We start from the raw sequence: 22635 nt of genomic DNA on the forward strand, positions 1-22635 counted from the left end.
TTTTAAAAAACGTTGCAGCATTTAGTGTAGTATTCGCCAAGTATTCGATGTAATCTTGTTTCGGAGAATTCTCCTATAAAGAGTCAAAAATGATTCGCCTATGACTTTTTTTCCTCTTCATCATCAACTCTAGAATTTCTAGTGTATGTTTCAAATTATGACTAAGTGGCTCCCCCTTTTACAGCTTATATGGCCCCTAAATTTCTTAATTTTCTTTAATAATATCTACTGTAAGTATTAAAACTGCTTTTTTAAATGCCCAAGACTCGTTTTTTTGCTCTTACTCATCAACTCCAGAATATCTCTATTGTAACTTTCAAATTATGACCTCATGGCCCCCTGTAGCCCCTTTACTGCTTATAACACCCCTTTGCTGCTTTTGGCTTACTTTTGAAAACCCTGTATTAATTTAAGTTTCAACAAACTTTATTTAATTCAAATTTATTACCTGATATGGAATAGTTGAATATAGACTATTGTCTCTAGAAGTTTGTACCCGAGATTTATATTCGAAATATAAAATTTTATTCAATTGCAACTAAAACTTGTTCATAGAAAAGTTTAAACATTTGAGTTTAAACACTCAGTTATGATACAAGTACATACTTAATTTAAAAACAGTTTTAAACTAACTTTTGAAAATTCAGCTGCTTCTAACAATAGATTATTACGTAACAAAATATTACTTTATTAAAAATCAGTTTTTACTAGTATCGAATATTTAAAGTACAAAATTACGAACAAATACCAACTTTTATTAAAAAGAATTATTGATACACACTCATGAATTAGCAATAAGTTTTTTATTAATTGTTTACTATAAGCTTTATGCTCGTTATCAACAACTACTAATAAAATTATATTATTAGTGAATGTTTAGTTGACAGCAAGCGAGGTATTTAATCATCATGAAAAGTTTGAGTAGCAAGTTAAATGCGCATGAGATCAGTACGGAGTACGGACTCCACAATGCACATTTGTTTATTTTTAAACATTTAAAAGTTGCACTACTTTTTTAATGCAACAAGGAGTTTGGAGTCACCTATTCTCTTATAATAAAATCACATGTTTTTAAGTTAAAAGTCTTTTATAGTTATCATTTTATTATTTGCTTTAAAGTAATAGATTAAAACAGTTATACATGACGAAAAACTCAAATATATTTTTAGAACTAACTTCAAAATTGTCAGGTAAAAAAAAAATTTTTTTAGGGTCAAACATATTAATGAGAATTTTAATCAAAACCTTCAATTAATTATTTTTCATTGCATAAAAACATCTTCTATTTTATATTCGACGAATTTCTTATAAAAATAGATTTATTTGAAGAGTATAAAATAATAGAGAAGTTTTTATCGCAAAATTTAAAAATTAAACGACTGTACTTCTTTCATACTATTTACCTGTAACAATTGTTATTTTGTTTTATAAAAAGTACCTTTGTCTTTGTTAAGAAAAGCAAATTATTTCTATATTCATTTTTATAAGCTGTGCTTTTTGTTATTATTGAAAAGTATTAAACTTTGATATAGTTTATTCTAATTCTGAATTAAAACACTTAAATCAAACCTACTTTTGCTAACAAAATAGTTTAGTATTATAGTATGGAGTTAGTATATAGTAAAAAATTACCAAAGAAAAAATATAACAAAAATTTCTTTATTCAGAAATACCACAGGAAAAGTTTCTAGAAAAGATTGGATACATAGTCCTAAAAATTACATATATTGTTTAAGATAATTAAAGAAAAAAATCAAAATATATAAACAACTTCATTATTGTTTAATACTACTTTACATTTTATTAATAATTAATTTTTCTTTTGATTGTGCACACAATTGAGTAGTTTTACAATCTAAAAGTAGAATTTTTATTTAGAAATTTACTTTAGAAAACTTTAAAATTTTTGCTATTTAACATTCATAAAAAAAGAATATTTAAGGGAATTAATAGTAGAAAACAAATCTTTAAACATAAATAGGATAACAAGAGAAAATCTGAAGCTTGAACATATTGATTACCTAGAAGTTTCATGCTCAGTCAAGCATTAAGATATCACTACTTTTACTACATGTAGATCAGAGTTAATTTATTTTTCAAAAGGCTTTAAAGAAATTGAAAAAGCTATAGCCCCCACAACCCAGAATATCTAGCACAAGTTTCAAAACTACCATTAAGAACACTTAAGATTTTTTTTGCTTTTCATTATCATTTCCATAAAGTATAAAATAAGTTTCGGTGCTCACCTAAAGTTAAACATAACCAAACAAATTATTATTGGTTTGTTTTGAAAAAAATTTAAATCTAATAATTTTAACAGTAAACAGTAATGTTTCTTTAGCAATAAAAATTCAGAAAATTTTTAATTCAAATTTAACACTAAATTATTATGCCATTTTTAAAAAGCCTTAGTTGAAAGTACTTAACAATAAATAGTAATGAATTGTTTGCTGTTATTTTTGTTTATATAGCTATACAATTAAAAAAAAGTGTTCAAGGAGTTTTTTTTCTAATATTTTGTCCTTATTACAGTGGGCTGGCAAGTGGACATTGACCATTTTAGTGACTAAAGTTTAAGAATAACTAGAAAAAAACTTACAAGTTGATGTCAAAGTTAAGGCCTACAGCAACAGATAAAAATACCTATAACAGGGTTGCCACTCTTTCAGGAAATCAGGAAAAGTCAGGAAAAATTAAAAAAATGACAAAAGTCAGGAAAAAATGGGGGGTTTTAAAAATAAGTCAGGAAATTTTATAAAATTAAAAAAAAGTCAGATTTTGTCAGTTTAAATTTACAAAAATATTTAGCATTATTTCCAATGCCTTCATCTGGTATAAATTAGTAAAATATCCTTTGTAAAACTGATGTAAATCTTCTCACAGTGGAAATTGTAAAAAAAAATTTGGAACACGATTCCAGCAAAGTTACTCGGTAAGTTTTCTTCAAAATACGCATGCGTCCTCGGCACGACGTGAGTATGAGTACAAATGAAAATCAGCTTGATCCTACCACTACTGTGACGTCACTATAGAAATTTGCAAATAGAATCCAATAATTTTGCTTTGGAGCACGATTCCAGCAAAGTTACTCGGTAAGTTTTCTTCAAAATTCGCATGCGTCCTCTGCACGACGTGAGTATCGGCACAAATGAAAATCAGCTCGATCCTACCACTACTGTGACTTCACCATATAAAACAATAATTTGCAAATAGAATCCAATAATTTTGCTTTGGAACACGATTCCAGCAAAGTTACTCGGTAAGTTTTCTTCAAGTATATTTCACTTTACAATTTTTGTTTACACTTTGAAAAGTTTTTCATGTAAAACTGCAAAAATTTTCTATTAGCATATTGAACAAGTACCCTACTTGAACAAGCAGATTTTGTAAGCTTTTTAGTATTGATGATCTGTAGCAAGGACACTTACATAGTGAAACTGTGATATATAAACAACAGTTTATCTAGCATAATTTTAGAATCAAAGTGTTTTTTGTTTAAGTAAATAATTGAGTTCTTTATAACTAAGCAGTTAGTTTAGTATTTTATGTTGTAACAAGTTAATGTGTATACTGAAGCGGAATTAATACCAGATGAAGGAAGCCATATCTTCATTAGATGAAGAGGTTGAAGTGCTAATGAAAAACGGAGAACATAAATTTTAGTACATACATTTAAAAAAACAGTATTTGATTTAGTTCTTTATTGTTTTAATGTTTTAACTGTAAAAGTTCTTTATTGTTTTAAGGTTTAAGTTGTGAAAGTTCCTTATTGATTTAAGGTTTTAATTGTAAAATTTCCTTATATGTTGTTTGTTTATCTAGATACATTTATGCTGGGAAATGCTAAAAAATTGTGTCTTTTTTCAGACAAGCTGTGTTTATAAGGTAATAATACAAGTATTTTGCTGATAGAGCTGTTTATTACAAACATCAATCATACACAGATGGTTTAAGTGATGTACTGAAAGTTTGATGATAAAATTCAGCAAAAAACTGTTGTTTTTAACCTATATTAAAATTAGATATAAAGCTTTATATAGTTTTAAGTGTTAGGTTATGTATTTTAGAATAAGTTTAATTTAAGAGTCTTATTTAGAAAAGTCAGGAAAATTTTGGTAAAAAGTCAGGAAAAGTCAGGAAATTTTTCTCAGTTTGATCAGTGGCAACCATGCTATAAGCTATTTTACAAATATTTTTTTAAAGATTTTTTTATATTGGTTTAAAGTTACAGTAACCTCTTGCATCTTTACGCACTTGTGGTGACGCTACGCACTCTCATTTAGTTACGCATTTTAGAATTCTAAAAAATTCAAAATAATAAAAAAAATAGTTTTTATATTACTGCACAAATTAGGTTTGTTGTATATTTTTCATTTTAAAATATGTTTTTAAATACCATCTCACCTCTCTTTATCTTTAGACTTTAAACTCATGTTCCTTGACTAATTGATAAACATTTAGTTATACCTCAGTAACTAAATCAATTATGTTAAAAATAAGAGATTAAATTAAAATTCTGAAAGAAATATGACTGTGTTAAATAATGAAAGTATAATGAAAAAATTAGAGTTTAAAACACAAATAAATAATACAGCACTCTTGCCTTATATAGGATAAAGCAACAGAAATTTTAATATAGACACCACACCATTTCTTAAATGTAAACAAATTCTTAATTAAAAATTGAATTTGCTAAGTAGAATAGAATATAAATGTTAAGTATCAAATAAGTCACATTTAAATAAAGATAAAATCTACTTCTTATAAAAATTAGTAAAATTCTTCTAAAAGTATTATTAATTTAAATAATTTTAAATCCTTTTTTTTGTTATATGTACAGTTTTATCTTTTGTTTTCATATTTATAAACAAAATAAACAAATTGTTAAAAGTGGGAAAGTCCTCAGTCTGCTTTTAACTAAAAGCAATATCAAAAAACAGTCATTGTAGTAAGTATATTTGGTACCTCTGATATCTTTACGATCTCTCAAGCATTTTTTTTGTGGACACAATGTGCGTAAATAAGCGAGAGGTTACTGTAATTGAAAAATATAAAAAAAGTTCTTTGAATATCTAAAAATAAAAGTATAGCATTTTATATTCAAAAAAGTGCTATTCTTTCCGAAAATTCACTGATACTTTTAGGGCAATATAGGTAGTTTTCATTGTTATCTTTATGAGCTAAGTTTTTATACGCTAAAATTTTTAAATATAGGTTACCATAGGTCAATATTTTGACTTACTTGGTTGTTCAGCAGGCTAAAATTTTTTAGCTTAAATATTGGTAAATAAGATATTTTATGCAGGCTAAGTTTTTTTAGAACCAACAGTTTTAACAACACAAACTAAAAAAATTTAATATTTCAAGTTATATGCTAATACTACAGCTTTTGTAATAAAAAATCTTTAAGAATTGTTACAGCCTTTTAAACTAATTATTATTACTCAAAGAAAAGCACAAAATTATTTTTTCAGAGTTTGATTTGCTCTAAAACTAACAACTAATTAAATACGTAACTTAAACTTTGCAATAATGTTTTAAAGAAAAAAAAAAGAAACTTTAAACGTTGAATTAGAGTATAAAAGTTGTAAAAATATTAAAGGTATAAAAAAACATTTCTATTAAAGTGAATCTTATTGTATATTTCAATGTTTAACACAGCTTTATACTTTAAATGAAAAAAAAAACATATAATTATCGTTAACTAAAAACATATATATTATATTTAAATTCTTAAAGGTCTTATTTAGAGGGTCTCTTCCTTCTTTTTTAATTTTAATGAATTTTTATAGGCAGTGACATTTATAATAATGTGATTTTTAGTTGTATATTTCAATACTATCCACAGTTCAGTACATTAGAGTTTGATTCGCTCTAGAACCAAGAATTATTTTCAGAATTAATTTAGAACTTTGTGATATTGTTATGAAGTGTAGGACAATATTTTGATTTAATTTATAAAGATTCTACTTAAGTATTATAAATATTACAGCTGTTTAAAATTACACAAATAGTATATTACAAAGCACTTTTTAAAACTATGGTTTAGTAATTTAATTTAAATTTATGATAAAACTACAATAAATAAAAAAGTTCAATAATTGACAAAAAAATACTACCTTTTGTAAATTGTTAACTTCTTAACATTAAAACTTAACATTAATACATTACCAAAACATTCAAAAATGACAGTTTACATATCAAAAAAATCTAAAGTTTTCAAAGAAAACTAAATAATTTGTCCAAACTTAAACAATAAATGATCAACAACTAAACACATTTTACAGAAAAACAAATCTTTTTTGTGAACTTTTTAAAATTTAAAACAAACATCTTGGAACCATCTTTTACATCTCCTGTGATCACATTGACTCTGTAAAGGGAGTTATAATAAGTTAAAATATCACTTAAAATATATCACATCTTAAAAATTTAAGCTTACCCAACTATTATTCTTTTTCTACATGATGTATCTTCTTCTACCTCACTTTTTTCGCGTATGTAGCAATTTGAGCGTTTTTCCTCAACTGGAGGTCTTTAATTGATCAATGGAAATTTTTATATATTATGAACTCGCAAAATATTTAATGATATTTAAAAGCAAACCTCCTATTATTTACAACTAGACTGCTATGTCCTTGTGAAGTTCCTTTGTTGGCTTAAGTTTAATATAAGTGACCGCTTTGCTTCATATTATTTCTATAGCTAACTGTAAGTATTTTGATGCTTAAACTTTTAAGTAAAAAAATACGGGTTTTTTCTTTGTTTTTTAAACTAACTTATAGTACAATAACTTATGATTCTTTTTATCATTGTAATATAGCTAAACATTGAAATATACAATAAAAAACCACTTTATTAGAAATGTCTCTGCTCATAAAAGTTCGGTAAAATGACAAAAAGAAGGAAGAGATCCTCTGAATAAGACCTTCAAGAATTTAAATATAAAGTTTTAATGTTGTCAGTAAAAGATAAGTATGGTTTTTTATAGTATATAGCTGTGTTTAAACATATGATGAAAAACCACTTTATTAGAAATGTCACTAAATGACCAAAATAAAGAAGAGCCCCTCTTAATAAGACCTTCAAGAATGCAAATATAAAGTTTCAATGTTTTTAGTTAAAAATAAGTTTTTTTTTGTATAATTTAAAGTATAAAGCTGTGTTTAAACATTGAAATATACAATGAAAAAACACTTTATTAGAAATGTCAGTTCTTTAATATCTTTGATATTTTTTTCAAACTTTTTATACTCTAATTTGAAATTTAAAATTTCATAATTTTTTCTTTTATTTTTTAAAATATTACTGCAAAGTTTAAGTTGGATATTTGAAGGGCTAGCTGTCAAATTTGCACGAGGGCACAAAATTGCATAAAGATATTTTTTTTACTGTCATTTTTACCCGTAACCTTTTTCCCTTGGTCAGTAGCTTTTTTTTATCTTTTTAATTAATTAATATTTTTGATGTTTTATACATTTTTTATCAGTTATTTAATTATTATTTTTACTGTCACTGTTATCCCTAACCCTTACCCTTGGTCAGTAACTTTTTTTTAATTAGTTTATCTTATAATTTTTTTTGTCTTTTTTTTCTATATATTTTTTCTGTTTTATTTTACTTTTGTGCAAAAATGACCCTGTGTGCAAAATTGACTTGTGGTGTAAAATTGTCTTTGTGCAAAAGTATCTTTGTGTAATTTGGTAACCTTGTGCAGTTTTGACTTGTTCCCATTTAAAGAGTTATTAGTTCTAGAGCAAATCAAACTCTGAAAATAAAGTATTTTGTGCTTCTCTTTGAGTAATAATAATAGATTTTAAACGGTTGTAATAATACTTAAATTTTCTTTATTATAAAAGCCGTAACATTAGATTATAACTTCGAATATATTTTTTTTAGTTTGCTTTATTAAAAATTGTTGGTGCTAAAAAAACTTAGCCTGCATATAATAGCTTATTTATCAATATTTAAGCTAAAAAAAGTTAGCCTGCTGAACAATCGAGTAAGTCAAAATATTGACTTATAGTAACCTATATTTAAAAAACTTAGCCTACAAAAACTTAGCCCATAAAGATAACAATGGGTGGTTTTGAGAGTTAAATATCTCAAAATACCCATCTCAGGTGGGTAGGTGTCCAATATGCACAAAGGGACACTTTTGCACAAACACACTTTTGCACTTTTGAAATTTTTGTTGAATATTTTATTTTTAATGAAATTTATTTTTACTATTACTATTATGCCTAACCCTTACCCTTGGTTGTTAACTTTTTTTCATCTTTTTGTTTTTTGGTTAATTATAAAAATTACTATATTTTTTATTTTATTGTTTTTTTAATGATTTTTATGAGTTGTTTTTAATTTTTACTATCACTGTTACCCCTAATCCTTATTCTTTGATTCTGTTTTTTTCAATTTTTTGTTTATTTATTTGTATGTTTTTCTGGTTTTTATAACTTTATTTATTTGTTTACTGTTGTTCAAAAATGACCATTCATGCAAAAAAATCATTTTGCATATTGACCTGTTCCCAGCGCAGACATATTTTTTTTATCTTTAAGAAAACATGGCAAGGATTTATACAAGTTTACAAAAAAATCTATCAATGGTTATATAACTATTTTTTAGGTTTTTGCTAGTGGTATTTTAATGGTTATTTACTGAATTTCTTTTTCATTATTAAAAAAACCAGTCTTAAAACTTTTAGTTTTTAAATAACTTTTCTTATTTTTTGATAAAATTTGTACCACTTTTAAAGAAAATGTTTAAAAAAAAGATAAGTATTTCAGGCATTTTTCTGAAAATTTCTGCACGCAAATAATTAAATAAAACTAAGAATAATTTTGAATAGTTTTTACACTGTAAAAGTCAAAAAATGGTTGGATTTATACTTACATAACTTCTGAAATACTTAAAGCAGAAAAGTAACACCACTGATTTTGAAGCAAAGAGACCAAGTTGTGTATAAATAAGTTCAACACTTAGTTATATTTTCTATAAAGTAATTTTTAAAAATAGTAAACGTCTGCTTGACCCCCTTTTCAGCTCACTAAGCTTATGTTTGTAATTACTTTGCAGTAAATAAAACCCTTGCAGAAATGTGTAATATGTAAATGTGTAATAAGCAGAAACAAGTAAAAATTTAGTTTATGTACTAAGGGTGGATATTTATATTATGTTTTAAATTATACTATGGTGAAAATGTGTAATAAAATAAATAAAATACTAAACAAAATATTATGCCTTGTTGTATAATTATACTAGTTTACCATTCTCTATATTAAACAAAACATAAATCAAAACGTTTTTGTAAAACTGAATTTAATTAATTAATAAGATTTGCATTGCTAGTACGTATGTATAAGTAGCCAAAAACAATGTTAGGAAGCACAAATAGTAAAAACAAAAGTTAAAGTATTCTAAATTATCAGATAAAATAAACTATTGAATATTTGGACCACTCTATTGGTAGATGTGTTTATAAATACTAATAAAGTGAGCCTTTTTATAAAAGTAATTAGAGTTTTGTCAAAACATTGATAACTGACTTTTGCACTAGGCCACTTTAAGGTTTAGTAGTGGTGCAAAAGTTTTATTAGTGAAAAATATAAACTTTTTTTTAGAGAAAAATAATTTTTTTGAATAGAATAAAAACAGGAACTTGGAGTTAATTTACATGAAAAGTTAAATATATCCTTTTTATTGACTATAATTGTTTAACATACTAATGTATGTTATTAAGTGTTTTAAGGGTAAATTATATAATTTTTGGTTTCAAAATATTTTTTTTTTTAATAAATGAATCTATTTTAAAACTTGATATGAAATTAGACATTATTTTTTCTAGTTTGTTTTAGAAATTACTGAATCTTATTAAATTAAAATGTCTCAACCTAGCCTTATTGATGTTTTGCTTGGTCCACAACTGGTACGCCTGCATAAAGTTTCTTATAGAGGTCAAGTAAGTCTGTAAAAAAATGTTTATCAAGTCTTGAATAGTTGAATATACATTACATAATATTTTCAAGTAAGATACAGAATTAAGAAAGAAGTTATTAATGGTAGTTTCTAATAATTTTCACTACATTTCTGCTTTTTATTCATACTTTTTCAAAGATAATTCCATTTTATTTTGTTAAAGCAAAAACTTAACAATTACTTAACTATCTGATTAAGATTGTTTCTAACTGCATTTGAGACTATTTATTTTAAAATTTTTCATAAGACAATGTAACAGTTGTAAATTATAACTAATTGAAAGTTTTGTTCACTGAACTAAATTATATTTCTTCAAATTAAGTAAGTTTTTAGGTATGATACTCTACAAAATGATATCACTGATACACATTAAAATTAAAAAATCATACTGTTTTTAGGCTGAAGTATACAATTCAAATTCTCTGGAAAGTAATTTTCAATTTTTCTTAGCTTTTTTACGTTCTATGAAAAATGTTTTATACTACACAACTTTCTTTTGGGTACCATACTACTACAATAAAGGTGAATTGGTTTTTGTATGTATATATTTAAAAATTATATTTTTTTCAGTTATTTTATTAATAATCTACCTTAATTAACTTCATTTGTAAAATTAAGAGCATAGGGGGGTAAACACCCTTTTTTGGTTTTTGATCTCATTTTATATAATTTTTACTAAGCTAAAAGATGCTTTTTACAGATTTTAAAAATTCAAAATAATTATTGAGATATAGCCGGTCAAAGTTGGAGGCAACAATAGGTTCCTTATGGGAGGCGCAAACTAAAACGGCAAAAATAGACTATTTCACTAAAAATCTATCTTCTCCTGGGTTTTTTGAGATAACTAACTCAAACTTTCAGGAAATGTTCCTTGATATATTTACAAAATTCTGTAGGAAAGAATTTGTGGAAAATTAATAAATAAAAATTTTATATAAAAAAAAACAAAAAAAAAACAGTTATATGTAAGTCCAGGCTTAGGCTCTATCAGAATTTTGCTGATGTTTTCTTTGATATAAATTATAGTTACTGAAAAGTTAAAACTTTATATATTTTTTAAATATTTTCAATTTTATAGAAATTTTATTTTATTATCTAGGTTTTCTTCAAAAAATAACAACAAAAAATGTAGTAGTAACAGTTGGAACTTTTTCAATTTTGTATTTAGTAGGATTAATTGGAAGAAGTAAGTTTATTTACTATGTAAGATACTTTATAATATTAAAAAAGGTATGTATAATGTTTTTGTTAAATATTGTTTTTTTTGTTTTATATGATATAGAGTTAAAAAAACGGTATCATAATTTAGATAGTTAAACTTTATTACAAGTATGTGAAAAAGAATATGGTTTAAAGTATTAACTATACTAGCCTAGTTTCTACATTAAAATATTTACACAATAGTGAGATAAGTATTTACTGGAATAAAATGTATAAGTGTAAAAATATCTAATAAAAAAATAATATTTTTTAGTGTTTGGAAGATTACAAAATCAAGTTTATTTAGATTTTATGAAAAAATTTAAAAAGTTTGAAGACTTTCCTACAGCTGAAAATAAGGTACTTAATTTTTTCAATGCAATAGCACATGTACAAAAAAATTAAAATAGTATACGTAAGTAGTATATATATTTTAGACCACATTTGCAAACTAATTTTTAGTATTTTCTGTGGATAAATGATAAAAGGATACTGTATAATTTGTTATTATTGTATTATCCAGTGAACTTGTTTCGCTAGGATCTTTCTTAACTAACGATTGAATTTATATTTTGAATACTTAAACCCACATTTCGTAATTTTATTTTAATTTACAGTATAAAAATATTTACTGTGTAACATAAAACAGTATTATAAGTCTGTATAAATTTTATGGATAACTCTTATAATTGTTTATATATTTTGAGCAAAGTACACATTTTTAAGTTTGTAGAAACAATATTAAAAAAAAAAGTTATTAACTAACATTTTTTAGTAATCTATGATACACATCTATAAAAATTATAATTTGTGTGTTAATTTGAAATCTTGTTAAAATATTTCAATTATTACTTATAGATTGCAATTAAAGATTATGACTTTGAATTCAACCACTTTCCAGTTGAGTTTAGAGCAGAAGGACAAATCAATCAAAATAACTTTAGTGAACTACTTAGAAGGATCAAAACTGGAAGCTTTAATCCTTTTTATGAAATCCTTGGTGGTATTTTTGCTTATTCATTCGGAATTAGAGTTACTTACCCAGGGTCTACGGCATTAATGAATCTAGCTATAGGTTGTACTTGCATTTTAAGTATTAACTTTTTTGTGTACTTTTAGTTGTTTATTCCATTATACATTTTATTTATAATTTTACTGTCTATTAGTTCTCAAGTTATAATTTATACTTTTTAATCAAATTTACAAAACACTTGAGTTAACATTGTTTCAAATGATTCATGTTTGTAATTTGAATGAATCTGACAGGTTCGGCACTAGAAGAAAATAGAGCAAAATTAATTGAAGAGGTAAGTTGTTTATTAAAATGTTTGTAAGTTTGCAAATAGTTATTCTCTGATAACTGTAATTATCAAAAACATTACATAACTAAAGTATTATTTAATAATATAAAAGTATTAAATACCTCATTGTTGATTTTATTTTTACTTCTACTTGTATTACTTATTATAAGTTGAAATATAACTGAATTATCTAAATTTTCTGAAAAATTATATAATTTCTATTCATAATACAAATTTGAATAAATATACTAAATATATTAACTCAATTTTTCATTTACAAATAACAAGAATCATCTATAAACTTTTGGCTGTAAGGCATTGTTTTGACTGCATATATTCTTTTATTATTACTTTCTCTAAAGCTTAATTACATTGTATTTTTAAAAGTAAAGTTTCATTGTTATATTATCATTTGAAACCCGCTTAATTTAAACTTACACTTTTCTAACTTAATACATAAAGAATAGATTTTTGTTTCAATGCATTCAATTTGTTTATTTTTGTATTAACAATTAGCAGTCTGTAAAGAATATACTAAAAAATAATTATGCTATATACACTATAATTAGATGCCTAAATCTTTTAAGTACATTCCTTATTTCACTTTTAAGCTCATATTTATTTTTCATCTACAAGAATATCTTTCATATTTTGTTTTTATTTCAATAGAGTGTGTTTTATACCTGAATAGCTAAATCTTAATTTCAGTACACCCAAAAAAAAGTTAAATTCTTACTAATACTTAATTACTAGACTCCTAACCCCAAAAGTAGTTATATCATTACGCTAACTATAGTTATTAATTTAATCGCCTTAAATCTACTAAAATCGCTTTAGTTTTATTTGTACAATTTTAAGAATTTTTTTTGAATATATGTTTGATCTACAAACATCAATAGTTTTATTTTTCAACCGTTTAACGTTTGAAATTTTAGAAGTGAACAACGTATACTTTTATTAGCTACACATTTTAAATTAAAATACCTCAACAACTATTCACAAACATGTCTTGAAATTAAAAACATTGTACTATATATTTCTACTTAGTCAAGTTTTGTAATGTTTTGTAACTGTGTTTTTCCATAAAGTTTAAGAAATATCTTATTGATACCGTAAGAAAAAAAATCAGTTTTATTGACTTGTTGTTCCTTGTAACTATAAGTACTATGCAAAACTCCTATTTAAGATTAATATCAAAAATTATTTTTGTTTAACTTAACTTAAATTAATTTAATATTCTATTAAACTTTCTCGAAGTCTCGTAAATATTTAACATCAATAACATATTTATCTTATTTAGTAAATGTTTTTAGTTAAAAAATAACAGGATTTTTAAAACTACGTTTTAAAAGTGTAAATTTTTTTAACATAACTGTAATCATTTAATTTTTTTTTTATTAAGGTTAGAGCTAAAACTTTAACCATTACAAGTCATTTTTGCTGTCATTCAAATAAAAATTATTACTTTAGGTGTTTAATTTATAGTAACCAGTATGTCCTATAAGTTTCCATATATTCTATGTTTTGATTTAAAAAAAAAACAATATGCAGAGATTTCTACTGCAAGATCCGAAATTTAGTTTACTGATAATTAAAAAAAAAAAACTATATAAGTTTCCATACTATACAAAGTTGAGTTTTTCTTGATCCAAATTCTGAGTGGTCTGAATGAAAAATGTATTTGACCTAAGGTATTTATGACATTGAATATAAATTGCTGTTTTTTTAGGTTTATAAAAGTATTTATATTTATTTTACATAACTAATTCTACTAACTTGATTTTAAATTTTAATTTAAATATCCAGTCTATTGATTACGTAGGTATCTAATTTAATTAGTTATTAAAGTTAAGATTGTTTGTAAAAAGGTTTTCAGATTTATAGATTTATAAAAAATATACATAAATTTTCACTACTTATTTAATTTAAATAAATAGTTGAAATAAATTTGGATTAATTGTATCATTTGTAAAAATATTAGTTTATTTTGTTTCATAACTATAATTATTAGCTCATTTATAAATATTACTGTCATTACCAAATTACAAGTCTATTTTTAATCACTAAATATATTTAAAACAGTTAATGTATTTTGTGATGTAACCAGCCTTCTTTTTTATTAATGTTATAATCGTTTTAAAAACTTTGTTAAAACATTATTATATTCTTGTTTATTATGAAGTATATATTACTTTAAAATGATAAAACCAATTAAATATTTATAATAATAATAAAAAACAAATATATACAATACTTTTTAAAGTTGTGTAACTTTATAGAATAAAGGTATACGTGGAAAAGTTGTAACACTAGATAACAATTCAATTGACACTTTGTTCGTTGACAATAGAAATAAGTTAGTTTGAACATTTTTGTTGTCTTTAAAAGTACTAAGTTTTCATGGTGTGCTTTTAATTATTTTAAAAATACAATAAAATCAGTTTTAGTATTGTTTGTAAGCTATATTAAATTAAAATGATATTATTGAGATTATACAATGATAATGCATAAGTTTTATTGTATTGCATATTTTTGCATGAATAAAAAACAAGTTGCACTTATTTAATGCAATGTAAGAATCTATTATATATGATCGTAGATTAAGAAAAAGTAGTTTGAACTAATGCTCTAGATTTTGTGAAACAGTTATCTTAATTTTATGCATTTTTTGTCTTTTTGACTGTTTTATGACAAATTTTGAAATAATTTGACCCTTTTAACTTCTTTTGGCAACTGTTTGTGTCCTGGGATAAGAGTTCATATAATTTAAACTCAAAACTTACTTATATTGAATAAATTAATGTTCTACTTGTCATGTGTAAATAATACAATTTTAAGATAACACTAACTAAAATTAATTTGAGTAGATCAAGCGACAAAGGCAAGTACTTGGTAATTTGTTGTGAAGGGAATGCGGGGTTTTATGAAGTTGGAATAATTGGCGCTCCTATGAAAATGGGGTATTCAGTTCTGGGGTGGAATCATCCAGGTTTTGGAGGAAGCACAGTTTGTTCTAAGCATACTTTCTTATCACTAACTTGTAATATAAATCTCAGTAAATGAATAAATACAGTTTATTATAATTTTAAAGTGAATTTATAATTTACGTCTATGTTAATTTTTCTCATTCAATAGTTTAAGTTTGATACAAGCCTGTTTAATAATTTAGTTTCATATAATTATTGATGACCTTTTTAACTTAAAGATATATAGTCATAAGTTGCAAACGTTACGAACATTTTAAAAAGAGATTTGAAATAAATACAGAAAAGTATAATTTTACTTATTAAATACATTCTATATGTAGGGTCAACCATTTCCGGCAGCTGAGAAAAATGCTATCGACGCTGTTATGCTTTATGCCCTGCAAAAGCTGAATTTTCCCGTTGAAAATATTTACTTGAGTGCATGGTCAATAGGTAAGCTTTAATTTTAATTAGTAGAGATGTTTATCTATAAATACAGATCAAGTTTAATACACCGTCTTTTTACTTTTGCAGTTGTTTTATCTGTATGTTATTTTTATAAAAATTTTTATATACAAACATTTAATGAATTTATTTAGTAGTATGTCACAGTAGTAACTGTTTGATTAAGGTTCTTAAGTTATAGCGAAAACTTTTTTCTCTAAGAGCAAAAAATAGGTAGAATTTTTGCTTGATTCAAAACGTTTTCGAGTAATAATCTTCAATAATCGTTTTTATATATAATAATTCATATATTGATACTTGTATTATTTTATATTAAACATTTTTTGATTTAATGAGAGTTAAAAGACATATTGTTATAATGATTTATTAGTTGATACTATTCAGTTGATCTTGGTTAAATGTTTTAGTTATTTGAAAATATTTAAATTAGACAAAATTATTTGTAACTTAAGTTTGCAGAGTTATAAAACAAACAAAAACTACTTACCATTTTAGTCTATACATATAAATTGTTAGTATTGTTAAATTAAATAGTTTTTAAAATTTGTTATTATTAGCATAAGTTAAACTAAATAACTTTTTTTTAAGTATATATAGATAGTTTTTAAATGGTGTTTAAGTATAAGAATTTTAATGGCGTTTAAGTATAATAAGTGTAAACAACTTTCATTTATTAATAAGCAAGTGACTAATGCTTTAAGTTTTGAACAACACAAACCTTTATTAAAATTTTAATTAAACAATGTAAATTTGTATTTAGTTCTTTTAATAAAAAATTGTCATTTAAATTTATTTCTATAAAAGATAAGAATGCATTTTATCTATTATATATAGTGCATTTTTTAAAGGTGGATACACAGCAATACATGCCGCCACAAATTATCCCGAAATAAAAGGACTCATTTTAGATGCTACGTTCCATGACATCTTACCTTTTGGAATAAAGATGATGCATCCTATTTTAAGTAAGTTTGTCAAGATTTTAAAAGCCAACAATATAAGAACTATAGTTTTATGTCTTTTAGTTTTTTAATCATTATACTTTGGTTTTTTATATACAAAAAGCTCTTTTGTGCTCATTTTTAGTTAATTAAGCGAAATAAAAAATAAATAAAAAGTACTTCTTATAACAATTTTAGTTTTATTTATTAACTTAAAAACTGCAATGTTTTAATTAAATATCATTAAATTACGAGCTGATTAATATTTTTTATTGACTGTTTACCGTTAAATTTTGTTAAACCGTTACAATGCCAGTAAATCGCTGTGAAAACCTGTGGTGCTAATTACTTATGTTGTTTTAATTCCTTGTATAGTAAAGTACAAACTATAATTTATATAAGTTTAAATTAAATATTATGTATATAATTTAATTTTTTAAACTTTTTTGTTTTATAGTTTACGATGTTTTAATAGAACCTGTCACATTTTATTTATAAGAAGATTATTTTGTTTTAAAACGTTAACTATATATGCTTATTTGGTTTTAGTAAATCTTCAGAGCTAAAGTGCGATATTAAGAAGTATAAATTAGTACTTAAAATTTTTTAACAAAAACGAGTTAAAGCAATTTTTTAAATAGTATACTAATATTTGAAGTAAACTTTTTTTTAATAACTATTTTGTTTCTACCATTCCCATAACAACATAATAAACTTTAATTATTGGTTATACTTTTTAAGTACAAATTGATTACTTTGTTTACATTCATTAAAATAAACAATGTTTATCTTCTAAATTGAGCATGATTTTGCTTTTAGATTTGAAAAATTATTATGAAAGGTTATAAGAAACTAAAGTTTTATCTATTGTTATATAAACAGGTGGTTTAACCGTATATACAATAAGAAATTATTTGAATATGTGTAACTCCGAACTTTTGAAAAATTACAATGGGGAAGTTTTAGTTATAAGAAGAACAAAAGATGAAATAATGAATATAGGTAATATTTATATTTTAATTCTAACAATTCATGAATTTTTATTTATATTTAAAATATATTACAATGATCAGGGTTGCCACAAGGTTAAGAAAGTCAGGAAAAACTAAAAAAAAGATGACAAAAGTCAGTAGAAAATGGAGGTTTTGAAAAAAAGTCAGGAAATTTGACAAATTTTGAAAAAACGTCAGATTTCGTTAGTTCAAATTTATAAAACAATAAAAAGATTATTAAAAATTCTTTAAAGTCAGACTAAAATTGCAAAATTTTCCTAGAAATTACAAAATTACTTAATTTCCAATGGTAAATCTGGTAAAAATTAATAAAATGAGTGTATAAAGAAAAGAAATGAAGCCCACAAACTGTGGCTAGATTTAGAAAAGATTCTCTTCGACAAGTGGAGAACAATTTAAATAAAATGAGGCAAATGATTTTAACTGCCAAGAAAATTAAGCGGTATGCACACCAGATAAAGGAAACTGTATATTCATTAGATCAAGAGGTTAAAGTGCTAATAATGAAACGGAGAAAATAAAGTTTAGTACATATAGTAAATAAAAAACTATATTTGATTAAGTTCTTTATTGTTTTAAGGTTTTAATTGTAGAAGTTTGTTATTGTTTTAGGGTTTTAGTTGTAAAAGCTGGTTGTTGTTTTAAGGTTTTACTTGTAAAGGTTCCTTATATGTCTTTCAGTTTATTAAGATATATTAATGTTAGGAAATGCTAAAATATTCTTTTTTTTCAGTCTAGTTGTGTTTATAAGTTAGAAAATACAAGTATTTTGCTGATTGAGCTGTTTTTTGGAAATACATCAATCATACACAGATGGTTCAAGTGATGTAATGGAAAGTAGACGATTGAATTCAGCAAAAAACTGTTGTTTTAACCTGTATAGAAATAAGATTGTAAGCCTCATATAGTTCCAATTGTTTGGTTGTGTTATTTACAATCAGTTTAAATTAAGAGTTTGATTTAAAAAAGTCAAGAAAATTTTAGTAAAAAGTCAGGAAATTTTTCTCATGTTGATCTGTGGTAACCCTGAATGATACTCATTATAAGATTAAGAGTTACTATAAATAACATTAAAAAAACTTCACGTAAAATAAGCTTTAAAATTTTTTAACTTTCATAGTATTTAAAACATATTTTTTTATTATGATAAAAAATTCTACTTAAAGTTTAAGAGTTTGTAGCTTTTTGCTAAACTAAGGTGGTTGTGTTTGTGGTAATCATAATAATTTTCTAAGCTAATATCTTTGATTAATGTATGTTATATAAAAATTATTCGCATTTATGAAAGTTACTTGAATGAATAAATCTCGAACCGTAGTACTTTTCTTATTTACACTAGAAGCCTTGTAAGTTCGATTTACTGATAATCTTATATCTTATTTACTGATGATATCTTTATTATTATATGATTGTAATACTTGCTTCAATAGTGGTTTTTAATTACATCTAATCTTTTGCCAGACGGAGTAACAAAAATTGAAAGCAACTTAGGGAACTTACTAATTGAAAACTTGCTTTGGACTCGGTATGGCCCACTATTTCAAGAAGACGGTGACAAGAAAAACTTGTCCACCAGAGGTCAGGGGCAAGCATTTGAAGTTCTGTGGGACTGGCTTAGTGCTAGGAGTCAAACTGAAAGAAGTTGGAACTAATACTTTTTTATTAGATGTAGTTTCTCAACTAAGATAAAAACATATTTTATACATATTTATGTACTTTTTTAGTTGTAACTTAGTTTTAAATTTTTAATAGAATATACATATAAATAAATATTTATGTATTTTTTTTTAGTTGTTTGAACGTAGTTTTTATAATAGAAAATTGTTTTTAATTTATAAGGACAAATCGAATGTGAGCATTTGTTTGATGAAAAACAATACGCTAAGAAAATAATAGAAAATGAGGGAGATTTTCATAAAGTTGCTGCTTCTTCTGATACTGATGAAAAAATAAAAATGATATTTTATTTGGTAAGTTATAAATTAAATTGCTTTGCAAAAATTACTTTTGCTGTCAAAAGCTGTTTAAAGATTATTTAGTTTTAGATATAATTTAAATATTTTGTATATATATATTTATACTAGAGTATCCTACAAAATAACCAGATGATTTGTTTCTTGAGTTTACTTTGTGCGTTAAAAATTACTCCAATAAAAAAATAGAGTAGCTTATTAAATGCGGAAGTTGAATGTATTAATTTTTTAATATTTTAAGTTTATTTATACTTTAATTATCAATAGTGAGATATGCTTTAATTTTTAAACAATGTGTTATGTAAGTTTTAAATAGTTTTTGTGCTTTCATAGTTTTAATAAACATTTTTTAAATCTTGTGTATAGCATTATAAAAGTGTTGTTTTTTTGAATTACATAATAAAAGTTTTAAAAATCCATTATATAGCAATAGAAAAAAAAGGTTTACAAAATTCAATCTCATAGTTTCAATAAATTCTTTATAGTTATTTCCCTTAACTAAAAAAGAATGCTCAATTTACTGGGATGTAAAGAGCTTATTTAAATTGATTTATGCAAATTGTATATTTTATTCGCGACCGGTTTCGGTGGCAAGAGATTGCGATTTGCGACCTTTTAAAAGCTTGAAAAGGTCGCAAATCGCAATCTCTTGCCACCGAAACCGGTCGCGAATAAAATATACAATTTGCATAAATCTATTTAAAACAGAGGTAGTATATATATTTTTCTATTTGATATAATTTAAATTTTAATGTTTTATCATTTTCATCACGTGTTTAAAATACTAAGAATATTTTTATAAATTGTGTTGTTTATTTTGTAAAACTGTTTAGTATCAAAATAATTAACTAATTATATTAGTAACACTTACTCGTTTTGACGATGAATTCATGAAGTTTTTTTTTTAACAAGTCTTCAAAGTTTCATTTAGTGTTCTATTTGTAATGTAACAACGACTTTTAATGTCAACATTAACAATTAAGACACCTGCTTATTTTATTTTTAAATGTTTAAGAAAAGTAAAGAAGGAGGTAATTATGTAACAGTTTTTGTCGGATTAAGAAAATTTTGTTTATAGCACTACTAAGTCATTTTGAAGATACATATCATCACAAAGAGAAAATAATAATCAAAAATAATATTCAAATGTTTTATTTTATAACGAGTACAAATTTTTAATGAGCAATTGTTCATTGCGTTATATAGCTTTGATTGAGGTTTTTTCATTATTTAAAATAAAAAATGCAATAATACATCTTTTTAGATGTTATAAATTTTTGTTTAAAAGTTATTTAAAACTCATTAAATGCTTTTAAAAAGTATTCTAATGAACTCTTAAAAGTAAAAAAATGGTTGATATTTGTTTTAATTATTAACTATTTAAAAACATTTTAGACATAAGTTATTTATTATTAAATTATGTTTTAAAACTAGGTCACTTGTAAACTTAAAAGTTTAAATAATAAAGGTTCACAGTACTGTTTAAATATTAGTGTTGTTTATAGTAGGTAAGTTAAGTTAAGTATTTTGTAATTCTTTATGTTTGTATAAGTATAAAAAACGAATTTATTTGACATATAATTATACTGATTTTTAGTTGAAAAGGCTTGTGGTCAACATTGAACTTGGACACTGCATTCCTCTAACCGAGAATAATTTCAAATTTCCTCTCAGCATAACAAACATGCCTGAAACAACTCTGCAAAGTTCTTGCTGACATTGAGTTTTTACCTTGATAACCTTATTATACGAGTTAATTCACTGTCTCCCCGTTTGTATGCAAGTTTTTATATATTTGTTTTAATTGTTAATATTTTAATAAAAGATACGAAAAGCAATTTAATTTTCTGTTATTTTTAATACACAGGTATCTGAAAACTTGATTTTGGTACAGAAAACTTGTTGAAAATAAAGTATTTCTGTTATACTAAGGTATTGGTTTATATTTGTATAATTGTTTATTTATTTTATGTTTCATCTATTTTATTATATGTATTCACGTATATTATGTTGCTTTTGTTGTTTAGAAAAATACATACTAATTTAAAGTTTCATTGTAAAAGTTTGTACTTAAAATAGTTTTTTCTTTACTTCCTTGCTGTTTAAAGTGACTTTTATTATGTGTTAAATTATAACAAGCGATATTATGCAACTAATTTTGTTTTATATTTTAAACATTATTAATTTTATATAAATTTAGTTTTTTCGAGCAATTTTCACCTTTTTTACTCAATTAATTATTTGAATATAAACTAGCTTTTTGAAATAATTTACATTATAATTATAAGCTTTTAAGAAGGTGTAAGAATATCTTCATATCGAAATCTTGTCATATGTTTACACAGACACAATCTTAAAAAAAAAAAGATTTATGTAAAATTAAGTTAAGTATGAAAGTTTGGTAATAATTAAAAATTTTAGTGTGAGACATATTCTTTTAGTTTTAGTTACATATTAGTTACTCAATAATATTTGGTATTTTTGTTTGCAAAATAGTAAGTTAACAAATAAGCATCAAATGAATGATTAAACTTAAATTTTTACTAAAACAACACTTTTATTTGCGTGGTTCTTAAAAAAAATTGTAATGCATTTTTTTGTTTTATTTAATCTAATAGTAACTTATTTTTATATACTATTAAAAACCAGTAGTACTTATAAAATTCTTTTCATAATAAGCTTAAATTTATATAGTTCCTTTCTTTATACTGAGTAATAAAAACAAAGTTTAAATTAAACAAACTGCAATAAGTTAAAATTTTTATGAAAACTTACTAATACTTTAAAGTACTGAAACA

General features: G+C 23.9%; 1 protein-coding gene across 3 annotated transcripts; it reads left to right on the forward strand.

Moving 5' to 3' along the window:
• The first annotated feature begins 9846 nt into the window (after positions 1–9846).
• On the forward strand, positions 9847–21927 carry LOC145834333 (phosphatidylserine lipase ABHD16A-like). Of its 3 annotated transcripts, none has more exons than XM_082941737.1 (14): positions 9847–9956; positions 10377–10500; positions 11078–11164; positions 11453–11538; positions 12037–12253; positions 12445–12485; positions 14759–14835; positions 15347–15485; positions 15787–15898; positions 16759–16875; positions 17734–17853; positions 19326–19505; positions 19704–19834; positions 21435–21927. In XM_082941737.1, exons 1-14 carry the CDS (start codon positions 9906–9908, stop codon positions 21552–21554), a joined length of 1602 nt encoding a protein of 533 aa, XP_082797863.1. In that variant the 5' UTR covers positions 9847–9905; the 3' UTR covers positions 21555–21927. The 3 variants fall into 3 exon arrangements, with proteins under 3 accessions (XP_082797863.1, XP_082797862.1, XP_082797864.1); XM_082941736.1 differs by having other exon boundaries at positions 9847–9961; positions 21435–21926; XM_082941738.1 differs by lacking the exon at positions 9847–9956 and having other exon boundaries at positions 10393–10500; positions 10679–11164; positions 21435–21925.
• Positions 21928–22635: the final 708 nt, after the last annotated feature.

The sequence above is a fragment of the Thalia democratica genome, chromosome 4, assembly GCF_965202585.1.
Source record: "Thalia democratica chromosome 4, ktThaDemo2.hap1.1, whole genome shotgun sequence".
Classification (NCBI taxonomy): Eukaryota; Metazoa; Chordata; class Thaliacea; order Salpida; family Salpidae; genus Thalia; species Thalia democratica.

Excerpts from the sequence above, each read along its gene's own strand:
- LOC145834333 (XM_082941736.1), top strand. The coding sequence starts at position 9,884 with ATGTCTCAACCTAGCCTTATTGATGTTTTGCTTGGTCCACAACTGGTA. Across the intron at positions 11,165-11,452 it reads AGTAGGATTAATTGGAAGAA|TGTTTGGAAGATTACAAAAT; the intron begins GTAAGTTTATTT and ends AATATTTTTTAG. Across the intron at positions 14,836-15,346 it reads TTCGTTGACAATAGAAATAA|ATCAAGCGACAAAGGCAAGT; the intron begins GTTAGTTTGAAC and ends TAATTTGAGTAG.